Source organism: Hipposideros armiger, unplaced genomic scaffold (assembly GCF_001890085.2).
Source record: "Hipposideros armiger isolate ML-2016 unplaced genomic scaffold, ASM189008v1 scaffold_202, whole genome shotgun sequence".
Classification (NCBI taxonomy): domain Eukaryota; kingdom Metazoa; phylum Chordata; class Mammalia; order Chiroptera; family Hipposideridae; genus Hipposideros; species Hipposideros armiger.
Window position 1 is genome coordinate 1,575,300 of NW_017731552.1, and position 20,456 is coordinate 1,595,755.

The 20,456-nt window shown below is 49.1% G+C and overlaps 1 protein-coding gene across 4 annotated transcripts in view; it reads left to right on the forward strand.

Moving 5' to 3' along the window:
- Window positions 1-15,312, forward strand: part of UHRF1 (ubiquitin like with PHD and ring finger domains 1) — a 65,044-nt gene extending 49,732 nt beyond the window's left edge. For all 4 annotated transcript variants that reach the window (XM_019653545.1, XM_019653546.1, XM_019653547.1 and 1 more), the window contains 12 exons: window positions 1,163-1,263; window positions 1,374-1,560; window positions 2,369-2,492; window positions 2,591-2,698; window positions 2,972-3,076; window positions 3,879-3,985; window positions 6,025-6,187; window positions 6,271-6,408; window positions 8,370-8,529; window positions 8,608-8,762; window positions 11,014-11,112; window positions 14,960-15,312. In XM_019653545.1, the coding sequence (XP_019509090.1) occupies window positions 1,163-1,263; window positions 1,374-1,560; window positions 2,369-2,492; window positions 2,591-2,698; window positions 2,972-3,076; window positions 3,879-3,985; window positions 6,025-6,187; window positions 6,271-6,408; window positions 8,370-8,529; window positions 8,608-8,762; window positions 11,014-11,112; window positions 14,960-15,106 (1,594 nt within the window). In that variant the 3' untranslated portion in view covers window positions 15,107-15,312. The remainder of the gene's footprint in view (window positions 1-1,162; window positions 1,264-1,373; window positions 1,561-2,368; window positions 2,493-2,590; window positions 2,699-2,971; window positions 3,077-3,878; window positions 3,986-6,024; window positions 6,188-6,270; window positions 6,409-8,369; window positions 8,530-8,607; window positions 8,763-11,013; window positions 11,113-14,959) is intronic.
- The last annotated feature ends 5,144 nt before the right edge of the window (window positions 15,313-20,456 follow it).

Consider the following 20,456-nt stretch of genomic DNA (forward strand, 5'->3'; position numbering starts at 1 on the left):
GTTGAGCTGTTGTTCAGCATCTTAGCTGTAGACGGCAGTGTCACTGGCCCTCATATGTGGGATCCGAACCGGGGCCCTCTGGCGTCCCAAGCCAGCTCTTAACCAACGCGCCACTCGGCCGGCTCCTAACAATTTCTTAATAACACATATCTAGTCATTGTTTTTCTAATTGTCTCACTTTTTTTCTAAACCATTTGTTTGATCAGGATCTAAGTAATGTCAACAGATTTCAGTTAGATCGATATATATCTTTTAAATCTCTTTTATCTTTAGGTTTCCTATCCTCCTCTTTTTCCCCTTTTCCTTACCAATTTATTTGAGGAAATCTGGTCGTTTGTCCCATAGAATTTCCACAGTCTGGGTTTTACCATCTGCATCCTCATGGTATCATTTCATCTATTCCTCTGTCCCCGTTTCCTGTGAACTGGCAGGCAGACCTGGACCTGTGCTGTCTAGTTTCATCGCGATGGGCCACATGTGCTACTGAGCACTTGAAATGTAGCCAGTACACTGAGATGTGCCATGAGTGTGAAATGCACACCAGATTTTCAAGACATATTGCCGAAAAAGACTAGAAAAGCTGATTTGTAATGCTTTATTATTAATTACACATTGAAATAATACTTGTGTACACTGGGTTACAGAAAACATTCAAGTGAATTCCGGGTGTTCTTACGTTTTGAGTGTGGTTACTAGAGAATGTAGTTACACACGTGATGCATGTTTGTGCCTCGCGTTCGGTTTCCATTGCGTGTTGCCAATGCAGATGTCGGCTTGATCCCTGGAGGTCGTTTTAACTTAGAGGAGCTTTTGTGTTTTGACATAGGCACCCTGATCAGACTTTACCTTTATGGTTTTTTTCATGATGGGCCCTGTTTAATAGGCGTTGCCTGCCCGAAGGTTAGAACTTACTCTCAATGCAGCTTGTACTGAAACTGTTTTATTTGCTGTTTTCTGTCACCTTATATCTGATTTAGTACAACTTGAATTGGCAAGGGAAGTAGCTAAGTGAATGCACGAGGCCCAGAGAAGCTTCTTATTGGATATAATTAGAACCAGAGGTGTTCCTATGCTCCGAGAATGTGCTATGTGGCCAAGCCCCCTCTGAGGGGCCTCAGCAGGGCTGGCCAGCTGGAATGTTCTAATGGCTTGTTTCTCACAGGGATAATTCTCTTAACGACTGTCGGATCATCTTTGTGGATGAAGTTTTCAAGATTGAGCGCCCAGGCGAGGGCAGCCCCATGGTTGAAAACCCGATGAGAAGTGAGCTCTGATCCTGCGCTTCCGTGTCTCCCATGTTGGGCGTGGGGCGGGGGCCCCTGTCCCATTGTTTGGCCAGTCCCGCCCGAGTTGACCCTGGCTCCTATGTCCAGGGAAGAGCGGGCCCTCCTGTAAGCATTGCAAGGACGACCAGAGCAAGACCTGCCGGGTGTGTGCCTGCCATCTGTGCGGGGGCAAGCAGGACCCTGACAAGCAGCTCCTTTGTGATGAGTGTGACATGGCCTTTCACATATACTGCCTCTGCCCGCCCCTCAGCAGCATCCCCACGGAGAACGAGTGGTGAGTGGATGCCTTGGCCCCTCCGGAGACGGGCTTGGGGCTGTGGTGCTCAGCCATCTGGGTTGGGAGTCTGGCAGGTGCCAGGAAATGGGGCTAATGTTGTCTGTCACCTAGTAAACCCATGAGGGGCAATGATAGAAACGGGGTGAGGAATGCCCTGTGTTCCAGGTGTGGCCTAGGCCTCAGGTCACTGCAGGGAAAGAGACTGTAGGTAGGAACCAAAGAACCGGGTGTTCTGGCATCACCTAAGAGCAGGCCTCTTGTCCATGACGCTCTTGGCACGTGTACCGATAACCTGATGGAAAGGTAATGTGCCAGGCCCGGGTCTAAGAGCCCTAGCCTGTTAACTAACAGAGTTGTCACTATAACTCAGAAGTCACTGTTGTTCTTCCCTGCCTTGTGGAGATGGGGAAACAGTCCACGGCAGTGAGAAGTGCCCACAGAAGTTTCCTGTGTTTCCCATACCCCAGCTGGATTTACTCCCACTGTTGGGAGGCGCCATGAAATTCCCAGCAGGAGAGGGAGACAGCATTCTATGCTGTCCAATAGAATGTTATGTGGTGATGTAAATGTTCTCTCTCTGCGCTGTCCATGGTGGTTGCCACTTGCCACACATGGCTACTGACCACATCATATGTGGTACATATGACTGAGGACCTGAGATTACCTAATGAATTTAGATTTAAATGGCCCCTCATCTTGGACAGCATAGGATGGCAGGAAGCCAGAAGGAGCCCGTTGTTTCCGTAGGACTAGTGGGAGCTGAGTGGGCTGAGGGCAGGAGCTGGTGACATCCATTTTGTCATAGGTATTGCCCTGAGTGTCGAAATGACGCCAGTGAGGTGGTGCTGGCAGGGGAGAAGCTGAAAGAGAGTAAGAAGAAGGCAAAGATGGCATCAGCCACGTCGTCCTCACAGCGGGACTGGGGCAAGGTGAGGTGTCCCCCTCATCCCGTGCATCCCTGGCTGTCCTCCCTGTGCTTCTGCACCCACTCATGCTGCTCTTCCCTCTGTGTTTCTGGAATGGATAGGGCATGGCGTGTGTGGGGCGCACCAAAGAGTGCACCATCGTTCCATCTAACCACTACGGACCCATCCCGGGGATCCCCGTGGGCACCATGTGGAGGTTCAGAGTCCAGGTACCGCAAATATCTTGGGTTCCGGGGCTCGGCCGACAGGCAGTAGCCTTCCAGAAGCCTCTCCACCTGGGCGAGGGTCAACCCTTGAGCAGGTGGTGGGGCTGGAATTCAAACAGCTCCTGTGTCGTGGCATCAGAGAGGTTCTCATAACAGGCGTGAGGCATTGAGAAGGAATCAGGCCACTGGCTCTGGAGGCGGGAGCAAGGAGGTGGGATTGAGCTTTTCTACAGCAACTAGTCCAGACAGTGCCATTGTTTCTTGGTGGGTTTGCAGGTCAGTGAGTCGGGGGTCCATCGACCTCACGTGGCGGGCATCCATGGCCGGAGCAACGATGGGGCATACTCCTTGGTCCTGGCCGGAGGGTACGAGGACGATGTGGTGAGTGGGACCTCGTTTTATTTTTTAGTTGTGGTAAAATACACATAAAATGTACTGTTTTAACCATTTTTAAGTGTACAGCTAGCTCACTAGCATTAAGCACATTCACACTGTTGTGCAACCATCCCCACCATCCGTCTCTAGAACTTGCTCATCTCCCCAAACTGGCACTCTGTCCCCATTAAACACTCACCCCCCTCCGCTCCCCCAGCCCCTGGCACCACCATTACTTACTGTCTCTAGGGATTTGACTCCTCTAGGAACCTCCTATGAGTGGATTCACACAGTATTTGTCCTTCTGTGTCTGGCTTATTTCACTGAACATAATGTCCTCTAGGTTCATCCATGTTGTAGAAGGTGTCAGAATTTCCTTTTTAAGGCTGAATAATATTCTGTTGTCTGGATGGACCACATTGTGTTTATCCAGCATCTGTTGATGGACACGTGGGTTGCTTCCATCTCTTGGCTATTGCGAATCATGCTGCTGTGAATATGAGTGTACAAATATCTCTGAAAGACTCTGTTTTCAGTTTTTTTGGGTATAGACCCAGAAGTGGAATTGCTGGATCATATTGTAATTCTATTTTTAATTTTTTGAAGCCCCTCCATACCGTTTTCCACAGCAGCTGCACCATTTTCCATTCCCACCATCAGTGCACAAGGTTCTGATTTCTCCACATCCTCGCCAACCTGGTTATTTTCTGTTTCTTTGACAGTTGAAATCCTAGTGGGTGTTGTGGGTTTATTTTCAGTGAAGTCTCTGCTCTTTGTGGGGGGCTCAGCTTGCCCTTCTCTGTTTCAGGACCATGGGAATTCATTCACGTACACAGGCAGCGGCGGTCGAGACCTTTCCGGCAACAAGCGGACTGCGGAACAGTCCTGTGATCAGAAACTCACCAACACCAACAGGTTCACAGAAACAAGATTTTCGTGTTTTTTCACCAACTCGCTTCTGCCCCGCCCTCTGACAGCTACACAGAGGGAAAGGGATTGGTTCTGTTTTGGGGTGTCGTGTCCAGAAAGTTAGATCCCCGTTAAGTGTGGTGGAATGTAAGGATGCTGAATATCTTTCTCCCCTTCTCTGCTGAAGTTTTGTGAGTCATTCAGATGTAGTAAAGTAAATTTTCCCCCTAATAGGCCAGATTGTAAAACTTTTCGGCTTTGTGGGTCACGTGGTCTCTGTTGCAGCCAATCAGCTCTGCCATCTTAGTACAAAAGCATCCGCAGAGCTTATGTAAATGAACGGGCATGACTGTGTTCCAATAAAACTTGATTTGCAAAACCAAGCAGTGCGCCAGAGTTCGCTGGCCCCCAGTTGCAAGATCGGAAAGGACGTTTTTTTTGTAAATGGGAATGGCCTCATTCAATTTCATTGTATTTTATTTTTTTTAAATTGGGGAACAGTGTGTTTTTTCAGCTTGAAGTCAAATAGTTGTTTCAATCTAGTTGTGGAGTGTGCAGCTCTGTGGGCCCTATGGGGGTCGAACCGGCAACCTTGGTGTTATGAGCACTGCGCTCTAACCAACTGAGCTAACTGGCCGCCCCAGGAAAGGACTTTTTAAGCATAAACAGTATCATAAAGCCCCAAAGAGAAGACAGATTTGATGACCTAAATATTATAAATTGTATCAGTAAAACCCGTAAGTGAAATAAATGAAAAGGTAGATGACTCTTCGGGGGAAAAGTCTGCAACAAACATGACACATGATTGTTAGGTCCTTATATGTAAAGAGTTGTTGCAAATCAGTAAGAAAAATGAACAGAAAAAAGCAAAAGACATGCAGATCATTCACAAAAGAAGTAGAAATCTCCAGTGACCCTGAAAAGTTATTCAAGTTTAGTAATCCAAGAAATACAAATTGAAACGATGATGGTGAGATACTTTTTATTTCCCCTGTGAAATTAGCCAAAAATTCTAAAATGTTGAGAAATGAAGACTTGTGTTTCACTGTTGGTACCATCTTTCCGGGAAGCCCTTGAAAATGTTCTTAGGACCCTATAATTCTACTTTCAAAGTGTGTTTATGAGACATGGGGAGGTGAAATCTAATGAGTAGTAATATTTTACTGTTGCCTAAAAACGTAATATCAATAAAAATGACTACCTAGAAAAGGGGTGGTGGTGAAGGGTTCATTATTGTACATTTTGTCTAGTAGAATATTGTCATTTCAGTAGCTGTTAAAAACCATTTTTTCAGAAGAGATTTAATGTGAGGAACTGCTCGTGAACTAACATTGAATAATACAAGCAGGACACAAAACTGTGTTCTCTAAAAAGTGCTGTTTGTACCTAGAAAACAGGTGCATAGTCGCAGCTCATTTCTTTCGCACCCGATAAGGATGTCTGAGTGCTGAGCCTGACCTCTGGTCAGCCCACCCCAGGCTCCTGTGCCCTTTGACGGGACAGACCTGCCGGCTGGTGCATGTTTGCGGCTGCCTCTTTTCCTTGATGGCATCTTCCTCACGTGGCGTGTTATTGGCCTGTGGTTCCAGTAACACAATACCACAAACTGAGTGGTTTAAAACAACAGATTTATTCTTGCACATTTCTGGAGGCCCAAAGTAAAAATCAAGGTGTCATGGGGCCATGCTCCCTCTGAAATTGGTATGGGAGGGCCCTTTCTGCCTCTTACAGCTTCTGGTGGCTGCCAGCAATTCTTGGTGTCCCTTGACTTGTGGCCCCAGCACTCCAACCTCTGTCTCCGTCTTCACATGGTGTCCTCCCCTATTTGTCTGTCTCAATTTCCATTTATTGTAAGGACACCAGTCACTGGATTTAGCCCAGCCCCCTCCCACCCCCCCAACCATTCTGACCTCTGAAGTTGACTCCAACTGCAAGTACCCGCTTTCCAAAGAAGGTCACGTTCATAGCTTCCAGAGGTTAGGATGCAAATCTCTCTTTCTTGACACAATCCGACCTATAATATGTGGCCCCTGCTGTCCCTGCAGGGCGCTGGCTCTCAACTGCAGTGCCCCCATCAATGACCGCAAAGGGGCCGAAGCCAAGGACTGGCGGTCCGGGAAGCCGGTCCGGGTGGTGCGCAATGTCAAGGGCCGCAAGCATAGCAAATACGCCCCCACTGAGGGCAACCGGTATGACGGCATCTACAAGGTGAGTGGTCCTCCCTGCGCCTGCCTGCCCAGGCCACCTTCAGTCCCAGACGACACTGACATCGATCGGCTCACTTCCCACAGGTCGTGAGGTACTGGCCTGAGAAGGGGAAATCTGGCTTCCTAGTGTGGCGCTATCTCCTGAGGAGGGATGACAATGAACCTGGCCCCTGGACAAAGGAAGGGAAGGACCGGATCAAGAAGCTGGGGCTGACCATGCAGGTGCGTGGGAACTGGATGCCCAGGTCTGCCACTTCTGGGAGCCCATCTCTGGGCACCTCTGGCCCATCTAGCACCTAACGCCCGCACGGCTTGGGCCAGCCTTGTCTCCCTGGTCCGTCACTGGGCATCATGGCAGGAGCCAACCCCAAGGAGGACTGGGCGGTGAGTGCTCAGCCAGCCGGGGCCTGCCTTCTCGGCCCAGAAGCTCTCCCGGGTCTCTCATCCTAAATGATGTCCAGCCGCCAAGCTGGCCACACCTTGCTGGCTGCCCCATTTTTGTTCTTTAGCTAGTGAACGTTGGGGATGGGCAGATCGTGTTGTGCCTTCGCGATTGTAGTTTTAGAGTTGAGAGCCAGACTTATCTTGGCTGTATTAGTAGATGGGTTTGTCTGAAATCAATTTGCCCTCCCACCCCCACCCCCCCAAAAAAAAACCAACAGAAAAAAAACAACAAAACCGGTGGAATACAGAGAGGTCTAGGTATAAAGATAATGAGGGTTGATCCCTCCCAGCTACTGCTCACCTCTTTACAGAAATGAACTCTTCCATCTTCCGAGAATTCACCCTGTGTGGTGATAGGGCTTTTGGCACTATAATTATGGTGTTTTTTCTATTTATTATGGTGAGGTGCTTTGTGGCTGATAACTGTTGTGGGACTATTTAAGGAGTCTTAATTGCCATTGAGAGTCTGATAGCGCCTACCCTTTGGGGGAGGTCACAAGGAGTTGTCTTTTGAACATAAGTTTGTACCACGGGGAATTTCAGAAGCTGGGGAACTGGGGAGAAAAACAACCATGGGACGGGAATATCAGCATCTGGTGGGAGTAGGGTTTTTATTTAGGACTTCAGCCTTCATTGCAAATTAGTGTTGCTTTTAAAGAAGTTTGGTGATTTTTTTTTTTTAACGTTTTTTTTTTTTTATTGGGGAAGGGGAACAGCCAAGTTCCCTTCAGTCTTAGTTGTGGAGGGCACAGCTAGCTCAGTTCCAAGTCCAGTTGCCATCCGGCTGCCCGTCGGCAGCTTGTGGCAGCTCAGTTCAAGGTGCTGTGTTCAATCTTAGTTGCAGGTGGGCATAGCCCACCATCCCATTCAGGAGTTGAACCAGAAACCTTGTTAGGAGCACGTGCTCTCACTAGCTGACAGCTCAATGGCAGCTCAGCTTGGGCGCAGCTCACTGGCCCATGTGGGAATTGAACTGGCAACCCTGTTGCTCAGAGCTCGCACTCTTAACCAACTGAGCCACTCAGCCGGCTCGGTTGGTGATTTCTTGATGAAACATTTCAGAATCAGACATGCCTGTAGGTGCCTTAGAGATGGGGTTATAATCAACTCATGCCTTTTAAGACCTGGAAGAGTCCAAGGGGTTGGTTGGTGAGCTAAGGTCTTGGGGCCAGTTGTGTGCAAACGAAGTTTTCTTGGGGCACAACCATGCCCCTTCATTCCCATGTGGGCTCTGCCTGCTGTTGGGCCACAACAGAGCTTGGTGTCCCCATAAAGCTGGAAATGTTTACCACCTGGACTCTTGGGGTAAAGTTTGCCTACTCCTAATGGAAATAATAAAGATAATAAGATTATCATAGTGGCTGGACCTGATGCTAAGCTTTCTATATGCTCTTTCTCAATTAATTTGTCACTTCCACCCTGCCAGGGGCAGTTAGCCCTTTATCAGGGTAAGTGTGGTGATGAGTTACTGCCCCAGGCTCCGGAGTTGAGTGAGTGGAGGAGTTGCAGCTGAGGCTGTCTGTCAGGTAGAAGGAGTTAAGGCTCTTAAGGCTGATGTGGGGACTGGGGAGGAAGTCACAGTGAGGTGCGCGGAGAAGGGAGGTGGCAGGAAGTGCAGGGCTGGGTGTCAGGGTGGGGCAGTCCCTGGTCCCCAAACCCCGTAGGGGAGTCTGGGTTGCCCAGGAGGCCCACCGCTCCAGCCTGCTCCTCACAGCCTGTCTTCGCCCTCCCTCCCTTAGTATCCGGAAGGCTACCTTGAGGCCCTGGCCAAGAAAGAGAAAGAGAAGGAGAAGGAGAACAGAAAGAGGGTGGCCGAGGAGGAGGAGGAAGAGGAAGAAGAGGAGGAACAGGAGGGCTTCTCATCCCCCAGGAAGGGCAAACGGAAGAGCAAATCAGCAGGTGGGTGTCTCTGAGGGCAGCCCGTCCATGTGTGCTCCGGGCCCACCGGCCTGCCCTCACTACTCTGCTCTGTCCCAGGTGGCAGGACCAGCGCTGGGTCCCCGGGAAGGACACCCAAGAAAACCAAGGTGGAGCCATATAGCCTCACAGTGCAGCAGAAGGGCCTCATCAGGGAGGACCAGAGTAACACCAAGCTGTGGACGGAGATCCTCAAATCGCTCAAGGATGGGCCGGTGAGCGCCCCCACCCGCCTGGGCAGCCTTTTCCCCTCCTTTATTTTTAGTGTGACAAAATAGAGGTAACAAGATTTTTCATTTTAACCATTTTAAGTGCACAGCTCAGTGGCATTAAGTACACTCACATTGTAGTACAACCATCCCCACCGTCCATCTCCAGAACTTTCTCATCTTTCCAAACTGACACTCTGTCCCCATTAAACACTCACTCCCCTCCCCTCCCCAGCCCCTGGCCCCACCATCTACTTCCTGTCTCTATGAGTCTGACTCCTCTGGGGACCTCATATAAGGGGAATCACATGGTATTTGTCCTTCTGTGTCTGGCTTATTACACTGAGCATCATGTCCTCCAGGTCCATTCATGTTGTAGTAGGTGTCAGAATCTCCTTCCTTTTCAAGGCTGAATAATCTTCCATTGTCTGGATGGACTGTTCTGTGTATCCATCATCTGCCCATGGACACTTGGATTGTTTTTACAACTTGTGGCCATTGTGAATCATGCTGCTGTCAACATGGGTGTGCATGCTTTCAGTTCTCTTGGGTACATATAGATGCTCCTTGATTTATGATGGGGTTACCTCTTAAGTCCATCATAAGTGGAAAACGCATCTGATAGACTAACCTACCAAATACCATAGGTAGCCCCGCCTTCCGTAAGCGTGCTTAGACACTGACATTAGCCTCCAGCTGGGCACAGTCGTCTCACTGCTGCCTCTGCCCAGTGTTACGGGAGAGGAGCGTATTGCCTATCGCTAACCTTGGAAAAGATCCAAATTTAAAATTTGAAGTATGGTTTCTACTGAATTTGTATTGCTTTTACACCATTACAAAGTTGAAAAATTATAACTCAAACTTGTAAGTTGGGGACTGTCTGTACCCAGAGGTGGGATTGCTGTATCACGTGATCATTCTGTGCTCACCTTTCTGAGGAGTCACCTTTCCTAGGCTATCTTTTTTAATTTTCCTGCTCTGAGCAGGGTGACACTGATAGGTCACTGCAGATGAGTAGTTTATTGTCCTCTGGCTGCTGCCCCACCTGGTGGGGACCAGCTCTCCTTGGCCCACTCGCAGAGTCCTACCCAAACCCTGGGCCATCTGCCTGTTACTGCTGATGTCCTCCCCTTCTGGGCTCCTCCTGGTCATCCCGTCGCAGGTCCCTCTGCCTGAGCACCTTCCCCCACAGCCCTCCTGGCTCAGTGCCCCGCTCCTTCATGGATCCCCTGTGGCTGCCATAACAAATGACCATAGACCTAGTGGTTCAAAACAACACAAAGTTATTCTCATGGCTTTGGAGGTCAGACATCTGAAATGAGCCTTTTGGGGCTAAAATCAAGGCATCAACAGGGCCGGTTCCTTCTGGAGGCTCCAGGGAGAGTCCATTTGCTGCCTTTCCAGCTTCTAGAGGAGCCGCGTCCCTGGCTCGTGGCCCCTCCTCCATCGTCACAGCCAGCAGTGCAGCCTCTTCATCTCTCTGACTCTGAGCCTCCCGCCTCCCTCTTATGAAGACCCTGGCCCCCTCCCCCACTCCCACTCCAGGGAATCCAGGATCATCCCTCCATTTCAGAGGCCTTGACTTAATCCAACCTGCAGAGAAGGTACCAGACACACAGATCCGGGAATTTGGACTTGATGTCATGGGGGCCATGATTCAGTTGGCTACATGTCCTTTAGGTCACCTCCACAGAGCATTCTCTTGGTGACCTGCGTATGGGGTCATCATACTCAGGCTCCCTGCTGTCTTTCCCCAGCACTGCTGTGACATTTTCGTTTGTCCCTGTTTTATCTTTGGCCCCTCCCATGGGACTCTAAGCTACATGAGGGTAGGGAGCTCTGTTTACTCCACAGCTGGGTCCCGTGTCCAGTTGGCACACAGCAGGCGCTCAGTACTGTTTACTGTGTGAGTTCAGACCTGTGCCTCAGAGAATAGCCATCAGGCCCTGATGAAGCCTGCCCTTGACTCAGACCCTGGGCACCCTGTCCTGGTAGCACAGTTGAGGCTATGACCCTGGCGGGCTCTGCCTGACGAGGGGCCCTGGGCAAGGCTAACACCTGTCTGAGCCTCTGCTTTCTTATCTTAAAATGGGGATCACAACTGTTCCTGCCTCCTGGGGTTGGGGTAGGAGGATGAAATCAGGGGACCTGGGGCGAGGCCCCCAGCAGGGAGCCCCATTTTCTGACGATTCCATCAAGGTGGTGGTTCATTCTGGAGTGAGGCTCTTGTTTCATGCACTCTGTCTTCTGGTTTCAGAAATTCCTGAGTAAAGTGGAGGAAATGTTCCAGTGTATTTGTTGCCAGGAGCTGGTATTCCGCCCGATCACGACCGTGTGCCAACATAATGTGTGCAAGGTAAGAGGAATGGGCACAGAGCTGGGCTGCCATGCACCCAGCACGTGGCTGCGCTCATGGGCTGGGCTTTTGCACGTTTCCTCCTCCTGACCCTCCTCAGGGCCTGTCTGTTTTCCTGGTAGCCTCGATTACAGTAGCCTCCTGGCCTTCACGGGCTCCCATCACCCCACTTCCCTGCTCCCCACCTCCCTGTGCCTCTCCTGTGCCCCAGAATCAAACGCCAACCCCTGGCCCTGTCATCAAATCTGCCTTGGCTGCTCTGCATTCCAGTGTCACCTTGCCCCATGACCTCCAGCCACACCAGCCCTGTTCTGTGTATTGGCTGGTTCTCCCCTCCCTCTGGAACACTCTCTCCCAGCCTCTCATATAGTGGGGGTCCTGGGTGGGACAGGACAGGTGGCGGTCCTGGCCTGAGGTGTGGTCATAATAAGTGATAATTGGGCAGGTGGTGGGCTGGGGTGTAGAGGCTGAGGTGCTTTTCCTGTAGAGGAGGGGCTTTAGTCTGAAGGGGGCCTCGGAGCAGCATTCCAGGCAGGCAGAAAGGCATGTGCAGAAGCCTGGATAGGTAGGCACATCTGAGCACCTGGGGTTCGTAGACATGGGGCTGGGCGATGGGCAGTAGTCTCTGCCTGCTGGTTAGTCTCAGGAGGGAAACAATATGAAGGAGATGACACTAGACCAGGGTCTCCCTCTTGGCACTGCAGACATTGGGGCTGCAAAATTCTCGGCGGGGAGAGCCATCCTGGGCACTGTGGAGGGTTGAGCAGCATCCATGGCCCCACCCACTTGAAGCTGGGAGCACCCCCAGTCGTGACAACCACAGATGTCCCTGAGATGGTCCAGGGGGCCTCTGGGGGCAGAATTGCTCAATTGAGAAGCGCTGATCTGTTTGAATGGTTTCTTTGCAGTTTCTTCTGGCCAGAGTGTCAGTAGGAACTTATGGGCAGTGCAGGCAGACAGTATTAGAAGGAATCATCCCAGCCTCCTGGTCATCCTTGGTCTCTGAGCTGCTGGCGATTTTGCTCCCCAGCCCTGGCCCCCTTCCTCAACTGGGACTATCTCAGTCCCAGTCCACGCATTAGCATTAGCTGTTATACCAGGGGAGGGACTCTGAACAGCAAGCAGTTTGGCTTCAGGGTCAGGCCTTCCCTTCTCTGCTCTTGGGCCCTGCTGCCTTGTCCTGTGGCCTGATGAGTTCCTTCAGCTCTGTGACCTGGAGGAGAAGCTCAGGCTTGGCAGAAGGGTGACGCAAGGGCTTTGGAGTCAGAGGCCAGGGTTTGATCCTCTCCCCAGCTCTGCCCCTCCCAGCCTTGGAAAGCCACCTAACCCTCCCGGCCTCAGTTGCTCCTGGTGAAAGGGGTGTAGCACCTGGCTGGCTTCTGGCTCCAGGTGTCACTCACTGTAGTGCTGCAGGCCCGCTCGCAAGCGGAAGCATGAGACGCAGGGGGAGCTTGCATAAGGTCAGGCAGAAATGGACTGATTACTGGGATTTCAGGGACCAAGCATCTCGGGTCAGTCAGTGTCAAAGTGCTTACACTGAAAGAAGAGGGGACTGACATTTATGTGTCTGCCCCGTCTGTCTGTGCAATTGTGGTCATACCTCCCAGAAGCTCAGCATGTAAGGGGTTATGGAAAAACGGTTTGGACCCTCCCCCATGATGTCCTGGTACCTGATTTTTTTTTTTGTTTTTTTACTTTATTAAAAAATTATTTAATTGTAGTAAAATGCACACAACATAGAATTTATCATCCTAACCATTTTTAAGTGTACAGTCCAGTGGCATTAAGTACATTTAAAATGTTGTACAGGCCTTTTGAGCATTTTGAGCTTTGCCTCTGTTCGGGGCCCGCTCCAAACTCTTTGGAGTGTACTTTTTCTCCTAATAATGACTCCCTGGCCCTGGCCCTGGTTTTTGCCCTGTGCTCCCTTGAACCTTTTGAGCTTCCTCCTTTGCTCGGCCCACTCCAAACTCTTTGGAGTGTACTTTTCTAATAATGGCCTTTGAGCCATTCTCTACTGTTTGGGCCTGCTTCTTTGAAATGTATTTTTTCTTCTAATAAACTCTTTTTCTGCAAATTAAAAAAAAAAAATGTACAACCATCTCCAGAACTTTCTCATCTTCCCAAACTGATACTCTGTCCCCAATAAACACTCACTCCCCTCCCCTCCCCCAGCCCCTGGCACCACCATCTACTTCCTGTCTCTGTGAGTCTGACTCTTCTGGGGACCTCCTACAAGTGGGATCACACAGTATTTGTCCTTGTGTGTCTGCCTTATTTCACTGAGCATCATGTCTTCAGGGTTCATCCATGTTACGTGTGTCAGAATTTATTTTTCAAGGCTGAATAGTATTCCATTGTCCAGATGGACCACATTTTGTGTATCGTGCATTCGCTGATGAACACTTAGGTTGTTTCCAACTTTTGGCTGCTATGAGTCATGCAGCAACACAGAACCTGATTTTGAACGTGGACCAGAATCTTAGTTGTGTTGAGCAGAAAGAGCTACCTTTTGTCTTTGGAATCAAAGCTATAAGCTTTATATTGAAAAAAGAATCCAGGAGTTTTAAAAAGTAGGAAACAGGGCCAGCTGAGTGGCGCATTGGTTAAGAGCTGGCTTGGGACACGAGAGGGCTCCGGTTCGGATCCCACATATGAGGGCCAGTGACACTGCCCTCTACAGCTAAGATGCTGAACAACAGCTCAACCTGGAGCTGGGCTGCCGTCAGTCGCTGGCGTAGGCAGCAGCCCCTGCTGCAGTGGGTTGCCATGGGCTACCGTGTGTAACCAGCAGTCATCGTGAGCGGCCAGCAGTGAGCGGCCGTCCAGAAGCCCGGGAAGAGCCCAATGATGGTGCCAACTTGGGCCAGTGAAGCAACGTCCTCCACAACTAGACTGAAGAACAAAAGGACAGCAACTTGTCTCTTCCCATCCCCCAATTCCCCAATAAAAATCTAAAAAAAAAAAAAAAAAGTAGTAAATAAAAGCCTCAGTATGCTTCTATGGTTCAATGTGGAGTCAGCAGGCTTTCCTGACATTTATTCCCTTACCCAGTTGCCTGATGCCATCCTTCAGGTGTGTGTGCCTGTGCAAGTGTCTGTGTACCTGTGTGAATTGTCTGCCCAGCTGGGTGGTATCTTCCTCATTTTTCTGATTGAGAAGTTGGCTCCCCAGGACCTGTCCACTTCGTAGCTCTATCTCTACCTGGCTTTCTTCCCCAGGCATCACTTAGTTGAGAACTGAGTTTGAACCCAGAAGTCTGGCTCAGTACCAGAATTCCCTCCTTTCCCCCTTTATTCTCATTGATGCATATTTATTGAGCATCTGCTATGTGTGAGGTTCTATGCTTGGTGCTGGGAGGGTCAAGATGTAGCTCCAAATTGCAGAGTAGCATCTGGCGTGTTAGAAACACATTAGTAAACAGGACGATTCCAGAAGGCGAAAGGTGCTATTTTAAGCCAAATTGGGTGAGGTGATAGAATTGGCTGCGGCGATAGGATTGGCTGCGGATATTCCAGGAGAGTCAGGGAAGGGTCCTCTGAGGAGGTGACTTGAGCCAAGACTGGAGTGACGAGAGAGCCAGAGGACAAACCTGTTAGGTGGTGTGACCTGCATGTGCCAAGGCCTACGGGCCGAGATGAGCTTGGAGCCTTTGAGGGGTTCTGGGGAGGCCAGGCTGGTGATGGGTGATGGCAAGTGGTAGAAAGTGAGACTGAGGGTCAGGAGGGGCCTCTGGACCCTGTGAGAAGTCAGTAATTGCTCCTGACCCTGTTGACAGGGACAATGAGTGGCCAGGAGCGGCCCTACTGATGTGGACGTCATGTCTCACCCGCCTTCTCTCTTGTAGGATTGCCTGGACAGATCCTTCCGGGCCCAGGTGTTCAGCTGCCCCGCCTGCCGCTATGACCTGGGCCGGAACTATGCCATGCAGGTGAACCAGCCGCTTCAGACGGTCCTCAACCAGCTCTTTCCCGGCTACGGCAACGGCCGGTGATCCTCAAGCACTTCTCACCGGGCGTTTTTAAAAAACGCATCAGAGGGGTCTTTGGCCCCCCCACCCCACCCCCCGCCGCCCGTTTTTAGTGGGTTTAACTTAAACAGGTAGCTTTCCCTCTACTCCCTAAAAAGTTGTCTTCCTGTTTTGTTTTGTTTTTTATCTATAAATTTTCAGGAATTTGTATTATGGCTCAAAGAAAGAAAGAAAGAAAGAAAGTTGGACTTCTCAATGTTTTACTTTGGTTTTTTTAAAAAGTACAAAGCCTTCAGGGTATAAGCAAAAAACAAACAAACAAATTTTCTGAAGATGGAATTAGAAATGACTTGGCCTGAAGGCCGCTTATGTTCCCAACGTCAAGTTCTCAGAAGTTCTTGCATGGAGGCATTGGCTGCCTAGAACAATCTTTTCCACATGTGTGGGTTTGACCCCCAAAGCTGAAAGCAAGTGTACCTTCCTGACAGAATTTTAACCCCCAAACCCAGCAGGATGGTGCCTGGTGGTTGCCCTGGGTGTGGCGTGGTCCCACCATCATCATCAGGACATTGTTGAAAGGAAAAGAGGAAAAATCCTGTTGAGCCCAGTTTAAACTCTTGCCTCAAAGCCATCTGCCACCAGTTGGCTTCCGTGTTTAAGACCCGCACACAGAGAGGCCTGTGCCCCTTGAGCAGAGTTGAGGCCATACAGAAGGTACCTCCGCTGGACTCTATGTGGGGCTGGGTGTGCCGCCAAGCGCTGTCCGACCTGGAATGCCATGGAAGCAGATGCACGAAGCCATGTTCAAGTGCCTTTGGTTCTTTCTTTCTTTCTAAACACAGGGCTGTTTTTAGCACTGAATTAATGAAAATGCCAACCAGAGTCTCAGACTGGCCAACCAGTTCTTCCTGAGACAAGGTGAGTGTTTGGGATGAGTTTTGTTGTTCCTTTAAGTTGAATTTTCATCTTGCCAATTTGGAGTTATAGGAGGGAATTTGTTTTTAAAGTCAACACTTTTTCTAAATGAAATTTGTCTTGTTTTTTTGTAGTTACTGTATATGTACCAAGAAATCTATAACTTAGGGTTTGGGTTTTGTTTTTGGTTTTGTTTTTGTTTTTGTATTTTTTGCAATGATTTGTTAATTTTTCTAACTTTACCAAAGTTTGCAGCTTAATACCTCAATAGAACAGGGATATTTTAAATTACATAACTGCAGACAAACTGGAGCAATATTGTTTGAAAAGTTTTTTTCCCCTCCTTATTATTAGGTTGTTAATGTATTAGGAAGAAATGACAAAGTCCTGTGTAGGTGTTTTCTAAGAAGTTCAATATTTTTTTGTCCAGATTTTAGATTCTCAGAATAAACGTCTTTTACAGATGCATTTGGTGTATCTTCTATTTGTAAATCACTTTGTAGCCCACTGGGCACTTAGTGGTTCTAACTGCCGCTCAGGAGGGCTTCGGCTTTGACCTTTAGGGGGGTTAGCAAACTACAGCCACAAGGTCAAATCCAGCTTGGAGTGGGAGATCACTTATTCTCACTAAGGTGGGTGCTACTGTCCCTATTTACATTAGAGGAAACTGAGGCTGCAGTGGTGTCCTACTAGACCAGCTTTGCCTTGAGTGGGCATCACCAGCCTGAATCATCAGCTAGGAAGTTGAACAACCTTTAGAAGGAGTGTCTGCAGGCCTGGAGAAATGTGGGCACACCAGCAGGGAGTGTGGGGACTGAAGACCTGAAATGCTATTTCCAGCAGAAGTCAGGCGAAGCATGAGACAGGTTTAAAAATTGACTCCAGGGGAGGTAATGATGCTGAATTCTGCAGAGGCCATTATCCACATCGACTTATTACCGGTGCCTTTTATTGATGGTTAGGTAATGGTGTGGGCAGATCTGATTTAATAAGAAAGTTCTGCTTATTTTGGTCCTTAAAACATGTCAAGAGTGCCCTTGAAAATATGCTAAGTGCCCAAAGGCAGTCACAAATGATCATACATTATATGATCCCATGAAATCTCCAACACAGGGATCCCTTTACAGGAAGACTAGTGATACTGGAGAGTGGGGCAGTGGGAGCAGTGCGGGGGGAGTGGGGGTGGTGGTAACTTAAGGTGCAGGGCTTTTGGTGATGAAAGTGTTCTGAATCTGGTGATGGTTGCATGTATTGGTGGGTATACTATAGTCCATTGAATTTACACTGGGTGGATTGTATGGTATGCAAATTATATAAAAAATATGTGAGATGTGGACATGACATAAATATAGGAAAAATACTCAGCTATAAGGAATGGGGAAAAGTTTATAATATATCTCTAGGTGGGCCCTACACAGGGACAGAACACACTGAAGTGGGTTCATTGTCAAGACTGGTATTTTGGGATGTTTCTCATTTTCAAAGTTAACAATGTCATTGTTAAAAATTAGCAAAACCCAGAAGATTGTATTTGTGCAACCACTATGCAGAAATAATCACAGTAGTAGGCATATTTCCTTCCTGGTAGATTAAAAAAAAATGTAATAGCTTGATTGAAATATATTTCATGTGGCCATTCAGTTCACCCATTTAAAGTGTACAGTTCAGTGTTTTTTAGCATATTCACAGTGTTTTTTTAGCATATTTAGCATATAGGTGATGGTGATGCAACCATCACCACTGTCTAGTTGGTGGTCCTTATCACCTTAAAAGGAAAACCCATACTCCCTAGCAGTCACTCCCCATCTCCCTTCCCCAGCTTGACAACCACAAATCCACTCTGGATTTGTCTCTCGCTTTGCCTGTTCTGGACAGTTCATGTGCTATTTGGTCTTGGTCTGGTGTTCAAGGTTCATCCATGTTGTAGAAAGTGTCCGTGCGTCCCTCTTTTATAAGCTGAAGAATATTCCAGTGTATGGATGGACCACATTTTAATTTTTTTTATTTTTATTGGGGAACAGTGTGCCTTTCCAGGACCCATCAGCTCCAAGTTGAGTAGTTGTTTCATTCTAGTTGTGGAGGGCACAACTCAGTGGCCCATGTGGGGATCGAACCAGCAACCCTGGTGCTATGAGCACTGTGCTCCAACCAACTGAGCTAACTGCCTGCCCCTAGATGGACCACATTTTTAAATCCACCTGGTTGATTTTTTAATGTAAAACTTCCTTCTTTCCCTCTATCTCAGGTTATAAAATTAATACACAATCCCTTTAGAACATTGAGAAACTGACTACATGAAGAAAAAGTCAAAATACATATCCTGACATCCAGAGGGTTGCCATTTTCAAGCTTTATTTGTACATGTATATGTGTTAATACTGTAATATTCAACCTCAGAACAACCCTTTGGTATAGTTTTTTTTTTATTTTTTTAAATGAGGGAACTGTGTTTTTCCAGGACCCATTGGCTCCAAGTCAAGTAGTTGTTTCAATCTAGTTGTAGAGGGCACAGCTCAGTGGACCATGTGAGGATCGAACTTGCAACCTTGGTGTTATCTGCACTGCGCTCTAACTAACTGAGCTAACCAGCCACTCCTGGTATAGTTTTTTTTTTTTTTAGCTGAGCCACCCTGCCACCTGTTGGCAGCTCAGCGGCTGCTCAGCTCGGGCTGGGACTCGAACCGCTGTTGCTCAGAGCTCAAACTCTTGAGTGAGCTCTTAACCAACTGAGCCACTCGGCTGGCCCAAAACTAGTATGGTTTTGGCATAGCCATTTTGCAGGTGAGGCATAGAGAGGTTAAGTGGTTTACCTAAAGATATGGCAAAACCAGGGTACATATGTACTTTTATATATGTTTCTCTATATTTGTTTTACATGTAAATTTAAAGAACAAAATTGGAACAGTGCTGTTTACGTATTCTGCCTTGTGCCCAGTTTTCTATTGATTTCAGTTCATTTATCAAGTAGCCACTTTGTCTAGCACTTTAGTAAACAAACATGTATGCCGTGTTCTGGTGTATGCATATTTTTGTGTCTGTGCTTACAAATGTGTGTGTCTAGCCATACATTGTAGATCTGCCTCCTTTGTCATTGCTACATAGTATCCCAGAGTACCCTGTGCCACAAGTTACTTATCCCATACCCTTGGATATTTAGAACAAAACATTGGGAACAATTGTATTCAGTGCTGCTGCAAGAAAGCATCCTTGAACTGTGCAAGCTAGTGTACAAGCTCTGAAAATAGTATTAGAAAACCCCCAATTGCCGGTTTTATACTGCTCGCTGTGAAGTGGGGGCGTGCCCACACTTTCTGATACCCAATTGATGATGATAATAGTAAACCTTAATTAAATGCTCACTATGCAAGGCCACATGGTCAAACCCTTTACGTGCCACCTCACAATTCTGGCCACATTCCCAGGAGAGGAGTTTGTGTGTGTACGTGTGTGTATTACCATCACATCCATTTCACAAGGGAAACAGGCCCCGAGAGGTTACCTCGCTGGAGGCCGCCCACAGCGAGGCGTGAGGCCCAGGTGAGCTTTGCACCTAAATCAGGTAACACCAAACTCCTCGCCTTCCTTACGTTTTAGGGAACTTGGGGAAGACACCTATCTGGAAGGCCTTGCCTCTATATACAAAGGTTGATTGTGATGGAAACGAACTTGGTTAATTTTGTCGGGGGGTGGGAGGGCGCTTGATGCTTGAATTTTTATTTCTACAGTTCTCAGTTCTCATTTGCAAAATGGGTTTCATTGGAGCTATTTATTCTTCCTAACTCGGGACTTTGCGTATTGGGGAACTCTGCACCCAAGTTCCGGCTACCGGTCTCGAACCCCGTCGCCGCCACTCCCCGGCCGGGTTGCTGATGTTGTGCAGGGTCTCACGTACTCAACTGCCTCCAGATAAGTAGGGCGGGGCCCGGGCCGTGATTGGCACTCTCCCCAGCCAGTCCGCGCCTCGGGTTGACTCCGCAAGCCAATACATACCTGTCCCCGTGCGATCGTTGGGAGGTCCCCGAGCGTCCTTGTCAATCCGAGCCCCAGCAGTCGTTCGGTTGGTCATGGCCGCCTTGGCTGGCGTGCGCCGTCTCCAATGAGGGTGAAGCCGGTCAGCGGGCACGTGGGTGGGCGCCGGCGTGTCCCGACCATCTGGCCAATGGAGAGGCGAGGCCAGCTCCTGCACTCACCCAATCGAGGCGCCTGGGGGCGGGCCGTGCGGTGTTGATGGGCCCGGCGGAGGGGAGGGGCGGAGCTGTCAGAAGCAGCCAATGGGCGTGCGGGCGTGGGCTCGGGGGCCAATAGCGGCCGGGGCGGAGCTGGCGCGGGGCCTCATAAGCCCCGCCCGGGGCGCTCGCGGAGGGCCCGGCCGCCAGCGACCGAGCGGGGCCCGGCCCGAGCGGAGCTTGGGGGTGCGACGCCGAGGGCGGGGGAGCGCGCGCTGCTGCTCCGGACTGGG